The 16,236-nt window shown below is 48.1% G+C and overlaps 1 protein-coding gene across 2 annotated transcripts; it reads left to right on the forward strand.

Moving 5' to 3' along the window:
• Window positions 1–993: 993 nt before the first annotated feature.
• Window positions 994–11,086, forward strand: stk17al (serine/threonine kinase 17a like). 2 transcript variants are annotated; one of them, XM_078083545.1, is made up of 8 exons: window positions 1,027–1,428; window positions 2,021–3,758; window positions 4,266–4,478; window positions 7,623–7,767; window positions 8,103–8,229; window positions 8,326–8,374; window positions 8,648–8,827; window positions 9,515–11,086. In XM_078083545.1, the coding sequence occupies exons 2-8, from the start codon at window positions 3,745–3,747 to the stop codon at window positions 9,792–9,794; spliced, it is 1,008 nt and encodes a 335-aa protein (XP_077939671.1). In that variant the 5' UTR covers window positions 1,027–1,428; window positions 2,021–3,744; the 3' UTR covers window positions 9,795–11,086. The 2 variants fall into 2 exon arrangements, with proteins under 2 accessions (XP_040047132.2, XP_077939671.1); XM_040191198.2 differs by lacking the exon at window positions 2,021–3,758 and having other exon boundaries at window positions 994–1,428.
• Window positions 11,087–16,236: the final 5,150 nt, after the last annotated feature.

A 16,236-nucleotide genomic window follows, 5' to 3' on the forward strand; every position in this document is an offset into this window, starting at 1 on the left:
GGGTCAGTCACAGACCTCATCTTTCCAACGGCTTCACAGTTTCAGCATCATCCTCTAGAGCTTAGGTGACACATTTCGCATGGAGCCCAGCTCACCGCGGGCCATAAATACCGATCCCTGCTCCGCACCGCTTTGTCTTTCCGCTCTCTGCTCCCTGGATACAGAGCAGCTTGTGATGGTAACTTTTCTATTTCTGATTTCAACAAAAAAAGCAATGCAAGAAAAACAAAAAACGTGTGACCTGTGTATGATCGCCACCGTACTTTCCATTCCAAACTGTCCAAAGTGCCACAAGTGCTGATGAGCTGTCTGATGAAATGTTTTGAATTCTTCCTTGATGACACGCAGGTCCAATGGGCCGATCAAAAACCTTCCCACAACTTCTGCAGAAAGCTCTCGTACTCGAGGCAGCTTCACACACCTTCCCACTGAGCGGGTTAGAGCATGAGAAAATGCCTCACCTGTAGCGCCAGATATGCAAGCACGAAAACAAATTCCAACAAAACATGCCTGACATTTTTGCTGGCATTGTGTGTGTTTTTGAGTATGAACCAGGCTTGGAGAGTTTTCTTCACCCTTTACGTTACATTTAGCAGTACGTTTGTGGGGGGATATCAAAGGGGTGAGAAGTCGAAGTTAATCAAGTCAGTAAACAGTCAACGTGTTAAGTTGCCATTTAAGTGTCTTATCAATAAGACTTTGCAATAACATTTGAACTGCCTGCCTACTTTATTAAGCTAAAGAACTGTAAGGCACAAAGTGATCCAATCAATTATAAGCGTTTAAAGAAGTTTGACCTCCTACGTGCTGACATTGTTATGATCTATGTTGTTTAATGATTACCATCACACCAATAATTGATGTCAACCTGAAAACTATTCACCTGAAACTAGTGGCAGAAGTTACTGTTAGTGATTGCGTGCCGGAACCGATAAGCTGCTGTCACTTGAACGCACCGCTTGCCAGCTGACTTGCACCTCCTCTTCAGCCCATTCATTGGCTTTCTGCTGCGCAGCGTCAGTGCGGGGGGGGGGAGGAGGAGGTGGGAGGCTGCCGGAGTTTATTGTGAGGAATGTGTAGTAGCACTCAAACTAATTTACCCCACCGACTGCGCCGCACTCCCCCGCCGGGCTTCATCCTCTTGTTTCGGGGCAAACGCGCTCGCGCGCGCACTGGATTACCTCGCGGTGGTTCGACGCAAAACGACTTTTGTCATGCGCGTTTTTGCATGAAGACAAAAAAACCCGTCTCTTTTGTGCGTCTTTACATTTGCTGGAAGAAACACTTTTTTTTTTTCAATTCAAGCGCGACGTCCATGCCAGACCCCGCAAAGATGAGCAAGAACGGAATGGTGACGAAAATCCACACGAGGATAAGAGCCGAGCCGTTCACGGCCAACTACGAGCTGGTTGGCAAGGAGCTGGGCAGGTGAGCTGGTTTGTTTGTATTTACCTGGCGTCGTCATTGCCTTGAAAAACACCGACCCGCGTGCTCGCATTGCGCGCGTGCCGCTGCAAATTTGCTGCAGTGCGTTGATGCGTAAAGCTGCAATCATGTTAGATTCACGCTGCGCGCGCGTACGTGGGCAGCGCTTTAGTTTTGGACAATCCCGCAACCCTTCCCCGTTAGGAGCCCAGAAGGTGACGCGCTTTGGCACGCGCAATGGTAAAGTTTGGAAATGCTTCATGTAAAGCTGTTGTTTCCTTCGATGCCCACTTAAGTGTGTAGTAGAAGGTTTTTTTTTAGCTGCATGTGGTGGTTAAAATATTAACTTCCTCAAAGGACACAAGCTGAAATTCAGAATCCGTTTGGGGTCACAGCAGAGGGAACACTGTTTGGTGGGAATCCAAGCCGGAGTCTCTTGTCTCGTACTGGTCTCATTAGACAAAAGCATGTTGTGGGTCGCTCGCTGATGTGTGGGTCGCAGTAACTGCAGTGGACGTGTATTGGAGTGTGGATTCCATAATGTCTAACCTCCCATAACTCTTCATTTTTATAATGCAAGTCTGCTGCTCTGCAGGGAGTGGTGGGACAGCAAAGGGCCAGTTGAAAGACGCCACTTTCCCCCCCCCCTGTCAGACACCATCGGACATCCTGGGACAACAGCCAAGCCCTCTGGAGGAGGGAGGGTTGGCTTGAGGCTCTCAGCCTCCAAATGCCCCCTCTTCCTCCTCTCACCCTCCATCCTCCTCTTCCCATGAGCCCGACCCAACAACATCCTGGGATCAGGTCTCCTAATCGCATTAGGTGCAGGAATGTGTGCCGGAAGATCAGTCTGTACATTAGGAGGGCTGTTGACCACGTTGCCGGCACGCGGGTGACGGAGCTGAATCCTTTTCTTCAGCAGTTCACCAACTCATTGGTCCCGCATTCCCAAAACCTTTCATCATCAGCATAATCATCATCATCATCATGCTGTGGTTAATTCACTTGTGGTCCCCTCCAGAGCTAGGGCTCAAAAACACGGTGTGACCAACTGAAAAGTGGAAAGAGGAAGTAACGTTGTGTGTTCAAACAAGAGCAGTGGGGGCCGTCACTTCTCATCGCACTTCAGGCACGAGAGGCCCGCTGAGTGAGACGAAACGCAGACTCTGCAGGAAACCGGCTCCTCGATCAAATTATCACCATCTCCGGCGGGGGGGGGGCGAGGAGTTTGTTTAATGTGCCGCAGTCAAGTTGATGATTGAGGACCGACTGGTTTTAGGCAGAATTTACTGAGGGCCACTCTAGAAATGAGCTGTTTGATTCTGATGTGGAGTCACACAGGATGTTTGTCAGAGTGGTTTTTCTATTGTGACACAGCTGTGTGATTTAATGCAACAAAAAAAACATGAAGCGCTGGGATGTTGTGTGGTGTAACCAGGAGGTTCAGTCTGCCTAGTGACACAGCAGTGTGAACGCAGCCGGCTGGAAGATGGCCTCGTCCTCTGACCTTTGACCCGTTGTTAGCCATTGAAACGGCCCCCCGCTGGTCCCTTTTCACGGCCGGCCATCGTTCCTTTTCACTCCATGTGTAGTTCCCAGCCCATGGAGAGCTGCTCTGAACTTGGCTAATTATGGCTGAAAAGCCTCTGACGGGTTTTGCCTTTTCCCTCTGAACAATGAGTCGTCGCCATTCTGCCAGAATGTGGCGGGTGGGGGGGGGGGGGGGGGTTGGGTGGAGAGAAGGAACAGTCCCCCACAGCGGCCCGGGCGGTAGCCAAAAACGGAACCAGACTGGTTCCGACGGGTTGCTGATTGGTCGTGGGCTTGGAGCATCATGCTTGGCGGGAAAATGACTGGCGCCATGCTGACGGGCCGCTTTATTGACATTCAGTCCACAGTCGTCTTTTCAGCAGCCCGATGAAACGCTAGAATGTTCGTCGGGAGTGGAAGCCGAGGTTTTTCCACAGTCTCCATTTTATCCCGACTGCTGCAGCGGTGACCCCCTCCCACCCCCCACACCCACCCAGCGGTCTGGTGGGTGGTCCCGGTCTCGGGGCTGCTGTATAAAGGCCGACTGGTCAGCTTTTGTGCGCTTGTCAAAGGAGAAGCAGGCTCAGGCCGCGGGTCCGGGGCGGAGGTGTCAACACAGTCCCATTTGTCCCCGCTGCTGTCAGCTGTGAAGAAAGGGGAAGTGGACAAGGCCTCATTATCACCCTGGCAGGGGACGGCTGCTGATTGTGGTCCGCTCGACACGGCGAGGCAATTCTACACGCATCGGACATCCTGCCCACGCCCACGGCTGACCTCTTTGCGCCGACGATGAATCCATCAATGTACATGCATGGAAGAAAAAAAAAAAAACTTGGTGGTTATTACTTTGTTAAGGTTAATGGTATTTTTCGTTTTTTACAAATAACGTCACACTCGGTAACCGAGCCGTTGTTATTTCTCGGATTTCTTTGCTGGTCGGCAGGCTTATCTGCCTCCCGTCAGACCCTCCCGAGTGCATCTAATGACGCACCCGAGCTCCTTAGCACAAATTCAAATGATGCCAGTGGACCTTCTTATCTGCAAACTGTTGACCTCGCCTACAGCGTTGCACTCGTGGCCGCCGGCTGGCGGGCTTTTCCTCAATGCCTCGCACTGTAATCTGGGTTTTCGCCTCATGGCAGTTTAACTGTCGTGAGTCGGTCCAGTAATTTCAGCCTTTCATACGCTACAAAGAGCGGAATCTCTAAAACCACATATATGTGAAAAAGCCAGTAATGTGGTTCTGATTCTTATTCTGCCTCTCGACTCACCCCCTCTCCTCCTCCTCCTTTTTTTTTTTTTTCTTCCAGGGGAAAGTTTGCGGTGGTAAAAAAGTGCATCGAGAAGGCAACCGGGAAGCAGTGCGCCGCGAAGTTCCTCCGAAAGCGACGGAAGGGCGCGGACTGCCGCAAGGATATCTTAAACGAGATCGCCGTGCTGGAGTCGGCCAAAGCAAACCCCTACGTGGTGGCCCTGTACGAGGTCTACGAAACCACCGCCGAAATCATCCTCGTTCTGGAGTGGTAAGGCGACACTGGACGTTGCGCATCCAACGCAAAAAGTTCACTGAAATCCTCGACGAGTTCCTGACCCCGTGCACTAAAATGTGCACTTTTTGTAGGACACCAAATTTGCTTATAGGAAACTCAACATATTTATGCAACATCCCTGCACGTTGCATGGCGGTAATGTCAGTGCTTTTGTGTTTTCATGTGAATTGTCAGAGTTGTATGTTTCCTGTGTCATGTGCTGGTGGCTGAGGGCACAGCTGCAACTCACTCAAGTCTTCCTCACCTCCAAAGACAAAAACAAAACACCCCACATACACGCACACACCCGCGTGTGTGTGAAATGCACAGCTCTCGGCCTTAAATGGAAATTTCTCTCTCTCTGTGGTTAGCTGCTCGTCTCGCTGTGACCTCAGCGCCTCGGTTTCTTTTTCTGCCAACTGGCTGTCAAGAACTGTCACCTTAAATACCACTGTGGCAGAAGTGCTCCGTGTGAAAACTAGCATTCATGTCACGCTTCAAACTGTCCCCCCCCCCCCCCACAACCGTTCTGTGAGAACGCGCTGCTCCGTACTGCATAGACCCGACGCGCAGGTGGAGTTCGGCGATCCGGTCGGAGGTGGCGTCTGGTCTGTCGTGGCTCGCTGTTAAACTGACACCATCCGCGTCCAGTAAGTGCTGTCTGACCGCTGACAGCCTCTAATTAGCATCTTAAGGATATTACCTCGCCTCATTACAGGCAGATAACGCGGGGCAATTACGCTCCAGCCACGTCGCCCCCCCCCCCCACACACACACACACGTCCGACCCAGTTCCCGAACTGCTCGCTGCTCATGCCTCCTCCCGTACCCAGTACTCCGTAGTCATCCCAATCCCAGACATGGAATGCCTCCTCTCTCTGTGGGGGCGGGTGGTATGTTTGACCTCTGACTGAAGTGTGAAAGGGGAAGTAGCACCACGGTTCATGCTTGCAGAGAAAACGCTGCAGGAGGCCAGTTCCCTCTCTGGGTTCCTAGAGCGGAGCTGCTCGCTCTGAGCGCAAGTTCGAACAGCCGCACATGCGCAGTGTTTTATAACGTAAAGAGCTACGTTTTTTTTTTTTCTTTCGAATGCCAGGTCGTGCTTTTTATTTCCTTTTTTTATCTCAAATGCTGCGGTGACACTGGCAGCGAGACCCTTGGCCACCAGAAAGCTGCAGCTTCAAACCGTCTGACCTCGTTTGCAAAAAAATGCAAATCATTTTCCATTTCTCGTCGGTTGCAGCATGCAAGGCTCCCTAAAGTAGCACACGCCACAACTGGGGTATAAAGTGTCAATTTTACACAGACTCTTCGTGTTGCTGAAACCACAGAAGCTGAATGTTGAATTTGAATCATGTCACAGAGCTGCAGCGTGCGCCGGTGCCAGAGAAAACCGCAGCGTAATGACTAGTTTGCATTGATGAAAAATTAAGGTGCATTACTTTTTCTTTTCTTTTTTTGTATAGTAACTGCTTTTCTGGAGCATCCCGTCCCTGTGCCACTGATCCAGGAAGCACAGTCTTTAATATCCTGCTGTTAAGTGTAATGTTAAAGTGATTCAGCCTATCAACCTCTACTTCAGAACTAAAAAGGAGGTTGATGGTTTGCTGCTTTTCAAACACCTAATATGTTCCCAGCTCAAAGGGTCAATTAGCTTCTCCGTGTCCTCGCTCATGTTGGCGTGTGCGTGTGTGTGTGTGTGTGTGTGTGTGTGTGTGTACATTAACTCTCTTGGAGGTCAGATACAGTATTCAGAGGCTTCAGGGGAAGTATCGGATAATGTGCTTGGCCAGAATGTCTGTTGAATTTAAACAAGGTGGCCTTTATCAAGATAAAAAAAACCTCTCAGGGCACTCTGATGACAGCTCAATGAAGCTTTTAAAACACTTTGTCCTTACAAGCAATTCATTGTTCAGACAGGTTGGGTAATAGTACAATGTTCAGTTGACAGATTCAAGTTCAGGTTTAATATAACACCACGATATCACAGTTTCCTCATTTCCTCTCCCCAATGAAAACCCTGCCCGGCTCGCACTTAATTTACACATGTGGATGAAAAAAGGAAAATGATCAGGAGCAATAATGCGTGTTATCCTCACAACCCCCAGACACACACACACTCACACAGACCCACAAAAACACGGGGGCTATTTTCACAGCTGAGGATTGTAGTAGAGGAGGGCTGGTTATGTAACATTCGTGCCCAGGGCTCTGCTCACAAAAATGCCCTCTGATAAGAAGATAAGAAGCATGTGTGGCATCTAAATCCTCCACACATGGTCCCAGTTTCTGAGGATGAAGTGTCTGCTTCAGGCATCGATCTGACTGACGGAGCATCCACCGTAAATCCACCAGGGCTCCCCCTCACTTCACTTTGCTACACAAGCGGAGCAAGACCAGACAGCACTATTTCTTTCCACAAAAATGTGAAGTTCCCATTAAGTTGCTTGATTTTACCAATCCATTTAATCCCTTTCATGCAGTTTGTGTTGAAGAAATGAGTGAAAATCGATGCAGGCTGAGACGCACACGGTTTCCCACCTGACCCGACTACTCTGCCGCCTGCTGTGGCTAATTTATGGCTTTAAATCCCATTCTACTTTAAAGTAAATGTTTTGTGTAGTTACCCAGTGTTTTGCCTCTGTTTCCCCCCCTGGTTGGATTTATTGAGTCAACCCGCAGCATATCAGGCCGTACAGGCTTGTCTGCATCAGCTTACAGCTGATATGATCGTTCTTATCTCCAGTAGCATTCCTGCTAATGGAGAGCTACATGTTGGAATTATAAAAGTATATTGACTCAGATTGGACTCTCATGCAATGCGTGGATGTGGATGGACTTTGTTCCTCCCGGCCAAAGTACACTAATGGGGAGACGTGGTGTTGCGTGACTTTAAAGAAACTGGAAACTACCTTGGGTTTATTTCATAAGATTGCACCAATGGGACAAGTTGGAATTTGCTATTGTGATCTGGTGTGACTCAAGCTGAGAGGAAGGGTGTGCAGTTTTAAGGTGCAATTTATTATAACAAGTGAACGTGAATAATCCAAAATGGAAGCCAGCCAAACCCTCCCCTCACCCCCTCCCACCTCTCCTTGATTTGTTTTCTCAGTTTTCCTTCCTTTGCTCTCCTTCCAGCGCTGCCGGTGGCGAAATCTTCAACCAATGTGTTGCCGATAACGACGAGGCCTTCACCGAGAAAGATGTGATCCGGCTGGCCAAGCAGATCCTGACGGGAGTGGCCTTCCTGCATCGGAACAACGTGGTGCATCTGGATCTGAAGGTGAGTCCGCTGATGGATCGCGCGTCTATTCCCCCCCGAGTGGCGGCCTAATGGAGATGTGACGCCGCCACAACTCATTCCCTGTGGCGACGCATCGTTCCCACGAGGAATTGGTCGATTTTAAAGGAGCCCTGCGAATGAGCCGTCGTGTTTTCTCTAATGGCCCTCTGGGCCAGTCCAGTGGTCCCGCCTGCTCGCCGTGTCGTCTGATTGGCTTAGAGGATGATCCCGGCGGAGCAGCTAGACGCTGACTGATGAACCACAGTTACCTGGACAGCCTTGACTCCCTGGCAGTGCTGTGTTATTAATGAGCTCATTATGCTCCCCTCCTCCAGCCCCAGAACATCCTGCTGACCAGTGCCAGACCTCTGGGGGACATTCGCATTGTGGACTTTGGCTTGTCCAGAAGCATGGACAACATGACAGAGGTCAGGGAGATCCTGGGTACCCCCGAGTACGTTGGTGAGTCCCGCTTTCAGGCCTCCAATACCCACAATCCCCCTTTCGACGCGAGTGGCATTCGTCAAGACTAATCAGGGCCATGTGTTTCTCTTGCAGCGCCAGAGATCCTGAACTATGAACCCATTAGCACTGCGACAGACATGTGGTGAGTGCGCCAGCGTCTCTAATGTGACTATTTCCACTAATTTAGACCACTTTGTTCTGTTTCACATCTGAGCGAAAAAAATACTTATTACAGACGTTTACGTCATAGGTCTAGACCTTCTGACCACAAGATCATCTTTCCTCCAACGCAGTTAATTAATGACTGACCGCGGCAGCGGAAGACAGACTAATGTGTCCCAAAAGATGTTGCGTAACCGCCGACATGACAAACCGCCTCATAGCTTCCTTCCCTTTGTGCCGCCCCATCTGCCAGGAGCATCGGGGTCCTGACCTACGTCATGCTGACGGGCGAGTCTCCCTTCCTGGGTGACGGGAAGCAGGAGACATTCCTCAACATCTCCCAAATCAACGTGGACTACTCGCCGGACACGTTCGAGGGGATCTCCTCCCTGGCCGTCGACTTCATCAGTACCTTGTTGGTTAAAAACCCGAGGTGAGCCAGTTCCCTGCGACGGTGAAGATAAGATCGGCAGTGTTCTCATTCGGGCTAAAACCCTCAAAGTTTCCGTGAGCATCGCTTTCAGCTGATTTTCTCACCGAGGGCGCTCACACCGGCACGGAAGCACATCCGCGTGCGTGTAAATGAGTGCATGTGGTAACGAGATTAGCGTCACTTCGGCGAATCGCTGTTTCCTGTTTGGCTTTAGGTAGCTGTTAACTCACCTCATTTAGAAAAAATGGTTTGATGTCACAATGTTTTGTGTGTCGACGTGTTCACGAAAGTTGAAATGAGGAGATTTTTTGTGGGAACCTTTGCAAGCAAATTTCCCAATAACTCTAAACCTACGCTCTAAACCTAATTTGTTATTGAGGTTTCGTACCCATTGACGCCACACATTTGTTGTGAGAGAGGCGGCTGCTACTTTTTATCATCTAGAGCCAGACTCGTCTACTTCAATAGTTTACTGGTGCCCTTGGGGGAAAAAGTGAAAGATTCCTCAGCGCTCGAGTAACCGTGGGAGACTGAGGGAAAAAAAGTATTTTTTCTCTGTCTTGTGGTTTTCCAAGCTGAATGTTCAAAGGGAATATGGCTGATTTGAGTGAATCGGTAGAGGCCGGCCAGTCCGTCGGCCATGTGAACTCTGACTCACCGGCGGTGTTCTTGCATTTGTGTGCGCAGGGAGAGAGCCACGGCAGACGAGTGCCTCGACCACCCCTGGCTGAACTCGCTCGCCCACCCGCACCCGCACACCCGGTCGGGCTCCGCCGCGGACGAGCCGGAGGCGAGCCAGTCTGAGTCGGAGCCCGAGAGCCCGGCTCCCTGCCCCGAGCTGGACCCGATCGGCTCGTACCTGGCGCGCCCCGGCCAGGGCGGGCTGAAGGCGGGCCGCGGCGCCTTCTCCTTCAGCGAGCCGCCCTTCCCCACGCGGCCTGAGATAAAGCAGGAGCTGATCTGCTGAACGGCGTTTTCGGCAGGCGGTTGGGGGGGGGGGGAGAGACTGGAGCGGAGGCGAGGCGCCGCGGAGCCGACGCCGGAGAGCCGGAGAGGCCGCAGCTCCCTGGTCTCCCGTCTGACACACGGGCCATTGCCTTAGGGACGCTGTACGCCCGCTGCCGGCGGCTTCAACTGCTGTCATGTGTCTGCGAGCCGGGGGGGGGGGTCTGGGGGAGGGGTCTCTTTTTGTGTGTGTGTGTGTGTGTGTAGTCTCGGCCCTCTGCACGTGCTTTTGAATTAATACCCGCTTACCCGTGCTGATTTAGGATTGTACGGGAGCGATGCGAGAGGAGAAGGGATGCGGGAGGAAAGAAGCGAGGAGTTTGTCGCGGGACCGCAATGCTGCCTTTAAAAGTGTCAGCGCCGTGCTTGACGCTGGCTAGATCCCCCCCCCCCCGACCGACATCCAGACCTTCCGTGATGAGTTTGGTTAGAAGATTTAAAGGGTTTTAACACATGGTTGTGCTTAGCTAGAGAATTAAAGCAAAGGACCACTCCACTTTTTTATGTTTATTTATGAGTGTTTTTTTTTTTTTCATACCACTTCACCCCCCAAAAGACACAAAGCCACATCAATCAAATGGTAGCATTCTTTTTTTTTTTTTAATTTTTGAAGACAATCTGAAGCACTTTTTATTTTCCTATTGGACATTTATAGTAAAAACAAAGGCTCTTCAAGCACAGTCGGCACAATGAACTGTACATGTTAACCATTTCCCACAATCTGTCTTTCACATTATCTTTATTCACAGTGCCACTGTTTTTTTTTTTTCTCAACCTCACTGTTAATATTGAAGTTTTGTATTGCTTTGTTTGCCATTGCACAAGTTGCACAAGTTTTTTTTGTACTTAACTGCAAGGTTGCCACAAGATTATAGGGCTTAAAATATTGTGAAAACATCTGTTTTGGAAAGGAGGCCGTGGTTGAATTTGTGGTTGACTGCAGATTTGTATAAATATGTGATGTTTGCCTTCAAATGCTCGGGAGCAGAGAAATTGGAAGAAATTTCTCAAACAAGTACTGAAATGTATATTGTGAGTTAGTATTATTATTATTATTATTATTGGTAAAATAATAGTTTTTGTTTACGTCTTTAAATATGAATCATTATATCATTTTGTACGTTAACTTTAACTTTTCCCTGTATTCAGGCCGGTTTGCACTTGTCCCTCTGGGCGCTTTGTCAAAATGAATAAATGTTGATGGCATGTATAACAAAATGTAACATACAAATACAGATTCATTTTGCATCAAAATGTTATGTCTTTTTTTGTCACAGGACATTTAACAATACTGCACTGCTTATTTCAAATCAATTAACACAGCTCAATATTTTCAGATTTCAAGGGATTTGTTACAATCAAACGACAACAAATTCTATATTTGTAAAACAAAACAAACTGATCGATTATCCACTTTTGTCATGGCTTTAGGGAAGAGTGTCAGTCGGTACTAAAATAATCTCAACGGCTCATGGATGGATCGCCATGACCTCCATGTTTCCCAGATGATGACTTTTCTTCTAGTCCCTCAAAGAATGTGGGAAACATTGGACATCCGCATCAGATTTTTCTAGTCAAAGTAAACTACAACATACGCGTTACGCCGGCTTATCGTCATGTTGGCATGCAGGTGTCAGCAGGTCTCTGCCTGATAACGCTTTCAAAGCTGCTAGCTAGCATGGTGCTTGGAATAGTTTAGTCGTGTCTACGAGTGGAATGCAGCAAAATCCTTTTATAGATGACAAAAATGTGAATTCCAGAGAAAGGATTCGCTGCCATTATGTTTCCATGCAGGTTTTTTACAAACTATCTTATTGAGGACAATTAATACTTGATACAACTAATCATTTTATGCATCTGTTGCATCATCCCAGCACATGTCCAAGTCTTCCTGTTTGCTGCATAGTTAACCTGAGTACCTCGTCGGGGGGAAAAAGCAGATCACCCAAACAGATTACCCACGTGTGGACCAGATGACACACGAGGCATCTGCTTTTCCTCTCCGCACGTCTATTTAGAGAAAGCGAGTATCCTAAAGAAAATAAAAGTCCTTCTTTGCGGCCGGTCCTCCATAAATATCCAAAAGGCTCTCTGAGCAGGAAATGCCAGCATCCTGGGACGAGGAACACAAGAGTAATGCTTTCCACGAATTAAGTCTCTCTCCCTCTCGTGCACACACTAACGCGTGTTTACTCCGGTCAGGTTAAACAATATCCCTGCCCTCCAATATTCCGAATTCTTGCTTTAATGCGCTCTTCCTCTTGCGGTCGGCTCTGAGCCAGGTCAGCTCTGATGTGGCCAACGAGGAGAAGGTGGCTCCTGGACCCACTGCTTCCCTCAGAGAAAATCCTGCCGCCGCGTGGAGCCGAGGAATGCCAGAAATGTTCACTACTCGCCTCCTTTCCTTTTTCCTTCATTTGCGCCTCTCTTCCCTTCTCGTGGGGTTTGTTTTCTCAGTGGGAAGGTGGCATCGTTGTGTGTTATGTGAAGATCGGAGGTGGCTGATTTAAAGTGCCAGGCTTTGATATTTAAAGTGAGCATAAGAGGATGACTTAAGGAGACATGGGGCAGTTGGGCTTGGAGAAGAGCACTTGGCTCCTACTGATCCAAACAAATGCAAAGGGGGTTAAAATAAAGGTTAATGTGACATCCAGATAACTGCAGTTAACGGTCTCTGTGGAATTAAAGTAAGGTTTGTCTCAATGTTTTCTGAGGGTTATTGAGCATCAGATCCTGCTTTTTAAACAATGATCTGTAATATCCATTTGTCTCTCTCGAGTCTGTATAACAACATTCAAAATAGATTACATTCATTAAACAAATACTGTCCTTTCTCCCACTGTACAAAACCTGAATGTCTGACGTCCGCTGGGCTGTCAGATGCTATTAGCCGCATTCGAGCCTCTACAGGTCAAAACCATCAGTTTCATGACCACAGATTGTTTGACGGCACCTGAACCGGCGCCCATTCGTCTTTTTAACCAACTCGTTGTGAAACTAGATTGGAAGCAGAGCTGCTTTCCGCCCGTCTTTTTTCTTCTGGGGCCCAACCGGCTCCCTGCTTCCATCACTGGACGTGGGTGAAGTCCCCCTGGCTCCCTTCCCTCCCCCCTCCCGTCCCCCTGAACCTCCCGCTGCGCTCGTCCCTCCCTGTCAAGTCGCTCTCAATCTGACTATCTTGAGATCTGTTTCGGCGCACCGGTTTAGTCAGAAGTAGTTCCCCTCTCGCACCTTTCCACCACGGGGAAATTCCTTCGCGCTCAGGTTACTGATTACACTGTGGAGAGAACGTTGATGCCAGAGAACTCGAGAGGGAGAGTGTGTTATTGTGTGTGTACTCTAACCTTTTTATTGCGGCCGCAATGATCTCGCTGACACAATATATTACACACACTTCCGGTAAAACGTACTTTTCATCTCACCCCTCTGGGTTTCTGCTCAGATGAAATCCTCTCAGTCATTCCAGTGTTGACCTTTTAAGATCTTTAAGATCACACAAAAGGTCAGCAATGAGAGCTTCAGCCCTCTTGATGCTGATGGAAATCACTGCTTTGTCTGACGGATGCTGTTTGGACAGGACGCTTAACAGCATCCGTCAGTCCCACAATGCTTGTGTCGATGGTAAAAGCGAGCCAGACAAATCAAAGGCGCTGCTTGGAGATTTATTTCTCTTTCACGTGCAGTGCTTGCAAGAGGAAAAACAGAAAGAGAGAGAGAGGCAGAAAATGTCCCAAAACACTCTGGTAATGTTTCTCATGGTGGTGCGTCCGTAGCAGCGAGGGGGGAGGGGGGGGGGGGACGCATGCCTTTGGCTAAGCGCCGCTATTTATTCTGTCCTTGGAAACGGTTGAAGAACAACAACAGCTTTCTGAACAAAGAGCAGCACGACCTGATGCCGCTGTCTGTTTTCCTCTGTCTGCGGTGGCTACATCCTCCCTCGACGTGGGGGCACACACACACACACACACACACACACACAGACACATATCGCAGGCCAAAAGAGCCACACAATAAGCACACTGAGCTCACAGAACTTTTCAACTCGAAAGCTGTGTAAAGGAACCCAAACAAAACAAGGGATGCTGCTCAAGTTGATCCTTGAAAGGTTCAATTTCAATTTCAATTGCGGCCGAGCTTGTGGAGAGAAACAAAAACACAGCCAGTTGTGTTTGGATTTGCAGGACGCGGTGCACACGATCGCACACTCACATGTGCTCAAATTGTAGTTTACACACACACACTCGCCAGAGTACCCACGGTGAACTCTGTCTGCTCACTGGTTACAGTCTTGGAACAGAGTCCAGGTTTTGTTTCTGCCCACAGCGCTTGTTTACTATGGCTGCGGATTAGGGAGTTATTTGGGGTACGTAACACACACACACACACACACACACACAGGCAATTACATCCATTCAAGATGCATACAGGTGCTTTGGGGATGAGTTTCCTCTTTCTTTTATGGCGCTCTCCATCCCTGTGTGTTTGTGCTGTTGCAAGTTCAAAGATGAATTATCGTACAATAAAAAGGAAAATAAAGTTGTTGATGGAGGTACAGCTGTGTGATGAGTATGCTCTCATTAGCGCTTGGTGGTCTAGTTTTCTTTTTTGTTTTTGCGACCTACGCATACATTTCCACTATCTGTAACTCTTGATGTCATTTTTTCATTGTCTGGACATTGAAGTGTACATATTAGCCACGCATTTACAATCCTGCTCATTGCAAATACAGTGAGTGACATTCCCAAATCACACCCTAAAAAGTAGAAGCTGCAGTTCAAAACTTTCCTTTTCTAAATATTATTTGATGAAAGGAGAAAATTCAGAGCACTAAAATGGCCTCAATGGTCAAACAAACAAGTGACATCAGGCGAGATCCAAACTATGTGAGGAAACATTTAAAAACGAAGGAACGTATGAAATATAAAGTAGTATATTTCTGGTGAAATCAACCACCAGCAGTTCTATTTAAGGATTATTTTATTGGGTTTATTTTGGCCGCGCTGACTGCTTCTTGTTGATTTATTGGAACTATGAGCTCTGTCAGAATGATGGCAGAGGAAAGAAAACACGTCCTTTTCAGTAGAATTTGCTTCCAGGAATCTTTCCAGGTTTCTTGGGGCGCTGTGACATCTTTATCTCTTTTGTATTTATTTCCATCTGACTTCTTCTTTTCCCTTTCAGTTCCCTGCACAGTAGTTCAGATTCGTGGAAATGTTTGCGTGTCTCTATCTACCTTCATCTATTGTCTGAAGCTTCTTGATGTAATCGGCCAAATCGGAGTGTGAAAAAGTGCCAGGAAACAATAGCCGGGGGGTCAGACAGGTCGCGGAGAACTGCTGAACTGAACGACAGTTTAATCCGGAGATTTGGTAATATGATCCCAGTGGCGAAGAAAGGTCCGGGACCTGTGCTTCCAATCTCCCAGGTTCACCTGAGCCGCCCATTAGCCGAATGGACCTGCTTGTCAGTCACGTCTGCTCCAAGAAGTTCACCGGATGTGGGTCAAAACATAGAACATGGAAGTATCATTGAGGACGGATTGAGTCACATTGGTTCCATAAACAACATATGCCTGTGTGTGTATGTATGTGTGTGTTGTGTGTGTGTGTGTGTGTGTGTGTGTGTGTGTGTGTGTGTGTGTGTGTGTGTGTGTGTGTGTGTGTGTGTGTGTGTGTGTGTGTGTGTGTGTGTGTGTATACAACACTGGGTTCATTGTGGAAAGACATGATGGGAAAAGTGTTCAAGTGAAGTTCATATTCTTGTTAATGCTTCCAGGTTATAGTCATGATCATTGTGTGATATCAACACATCCATTTATTCCAGTTTGTTCTGAGCTCGGACCGTATGTCACACTATGGTAACGATCGCTTGCATAACAGGAGTCCTTTGCCACAAGATGTGAATTGTTATAAAAAAGAATGATAATTTGTGTATGTGGAAATCTGACATTTTTGCGGTTTGAATGCGAGTGTGGGTGAAAAACAGAAGAGAACCTCAATATTATTCCACAGCGGCAGAATGCTCCACACCTTAAAGAGGTGGAACGAATCCTCACAGGTCCACCAGAGAAATGTTTTTCCCGCACAGCAAATCTTGATTTCATGCCCATCGATGAAAAGGTACGATGGTTTGTGTTCTTCAGGCTGCAGAGGCTTAGACGTGCACACAATGACGTATGTTTTTGTTCTTCATAGAAACATATTTCTGTTTCTAACAACAGAAACATCCCAAGCCCGGGTTTTTCTTTTTTTTTTACTGAAGCCGAGGCCCCCAGAAGAGCTGCAAAAGCACCTCCGTTATCCCAGAGAACAAAATCCCCTTCAGCATCACGAGAAACACAACATTCCTGGGGAAAGGTTTTCTGCCAAGCTAAAGTGCACTTCATGTTTGCCTTAGATAAAAGA

This window comes from Gasterosteus aculeatus, chromosome 11 (assembly GCF_964276395.1).
Source record: "Gasterosteus aculeatus chromosome 11, fGasAcu3.hap1.1, whole genome shotgun sequence".
NCBI classification, from domain to species: Eukaryota; Metazoa; Chordata; class Actinopteri; order Perciformes; family Gasterosteidae; genus Gasterosteus; species Gasterosteus aculeatus.

Coding starts and splice junctions, on each gene's coding strand:
- stk17al (XM_040191198.2), top strand. CDS start 1,073: ATGTGTAGTAGCACTCAAACTAATTTACCCCACCGACTGCGCCGCACT. Junction 1,429..4,265: donor GTTGGCAAGGAGCTGGGCAG/GTGAGCTGGTTT, acceptor TTTTTCTTCCAG/GGGAAAGTTTGCGGTGGTAA. Junction 8,828..9,514: donor TTGTTGGTTAAAAACCCGAG/GTGAGCCAGTTC, acceptor TTGTGTGCGCAG/GGAGAGAGCCACGGCAGACG.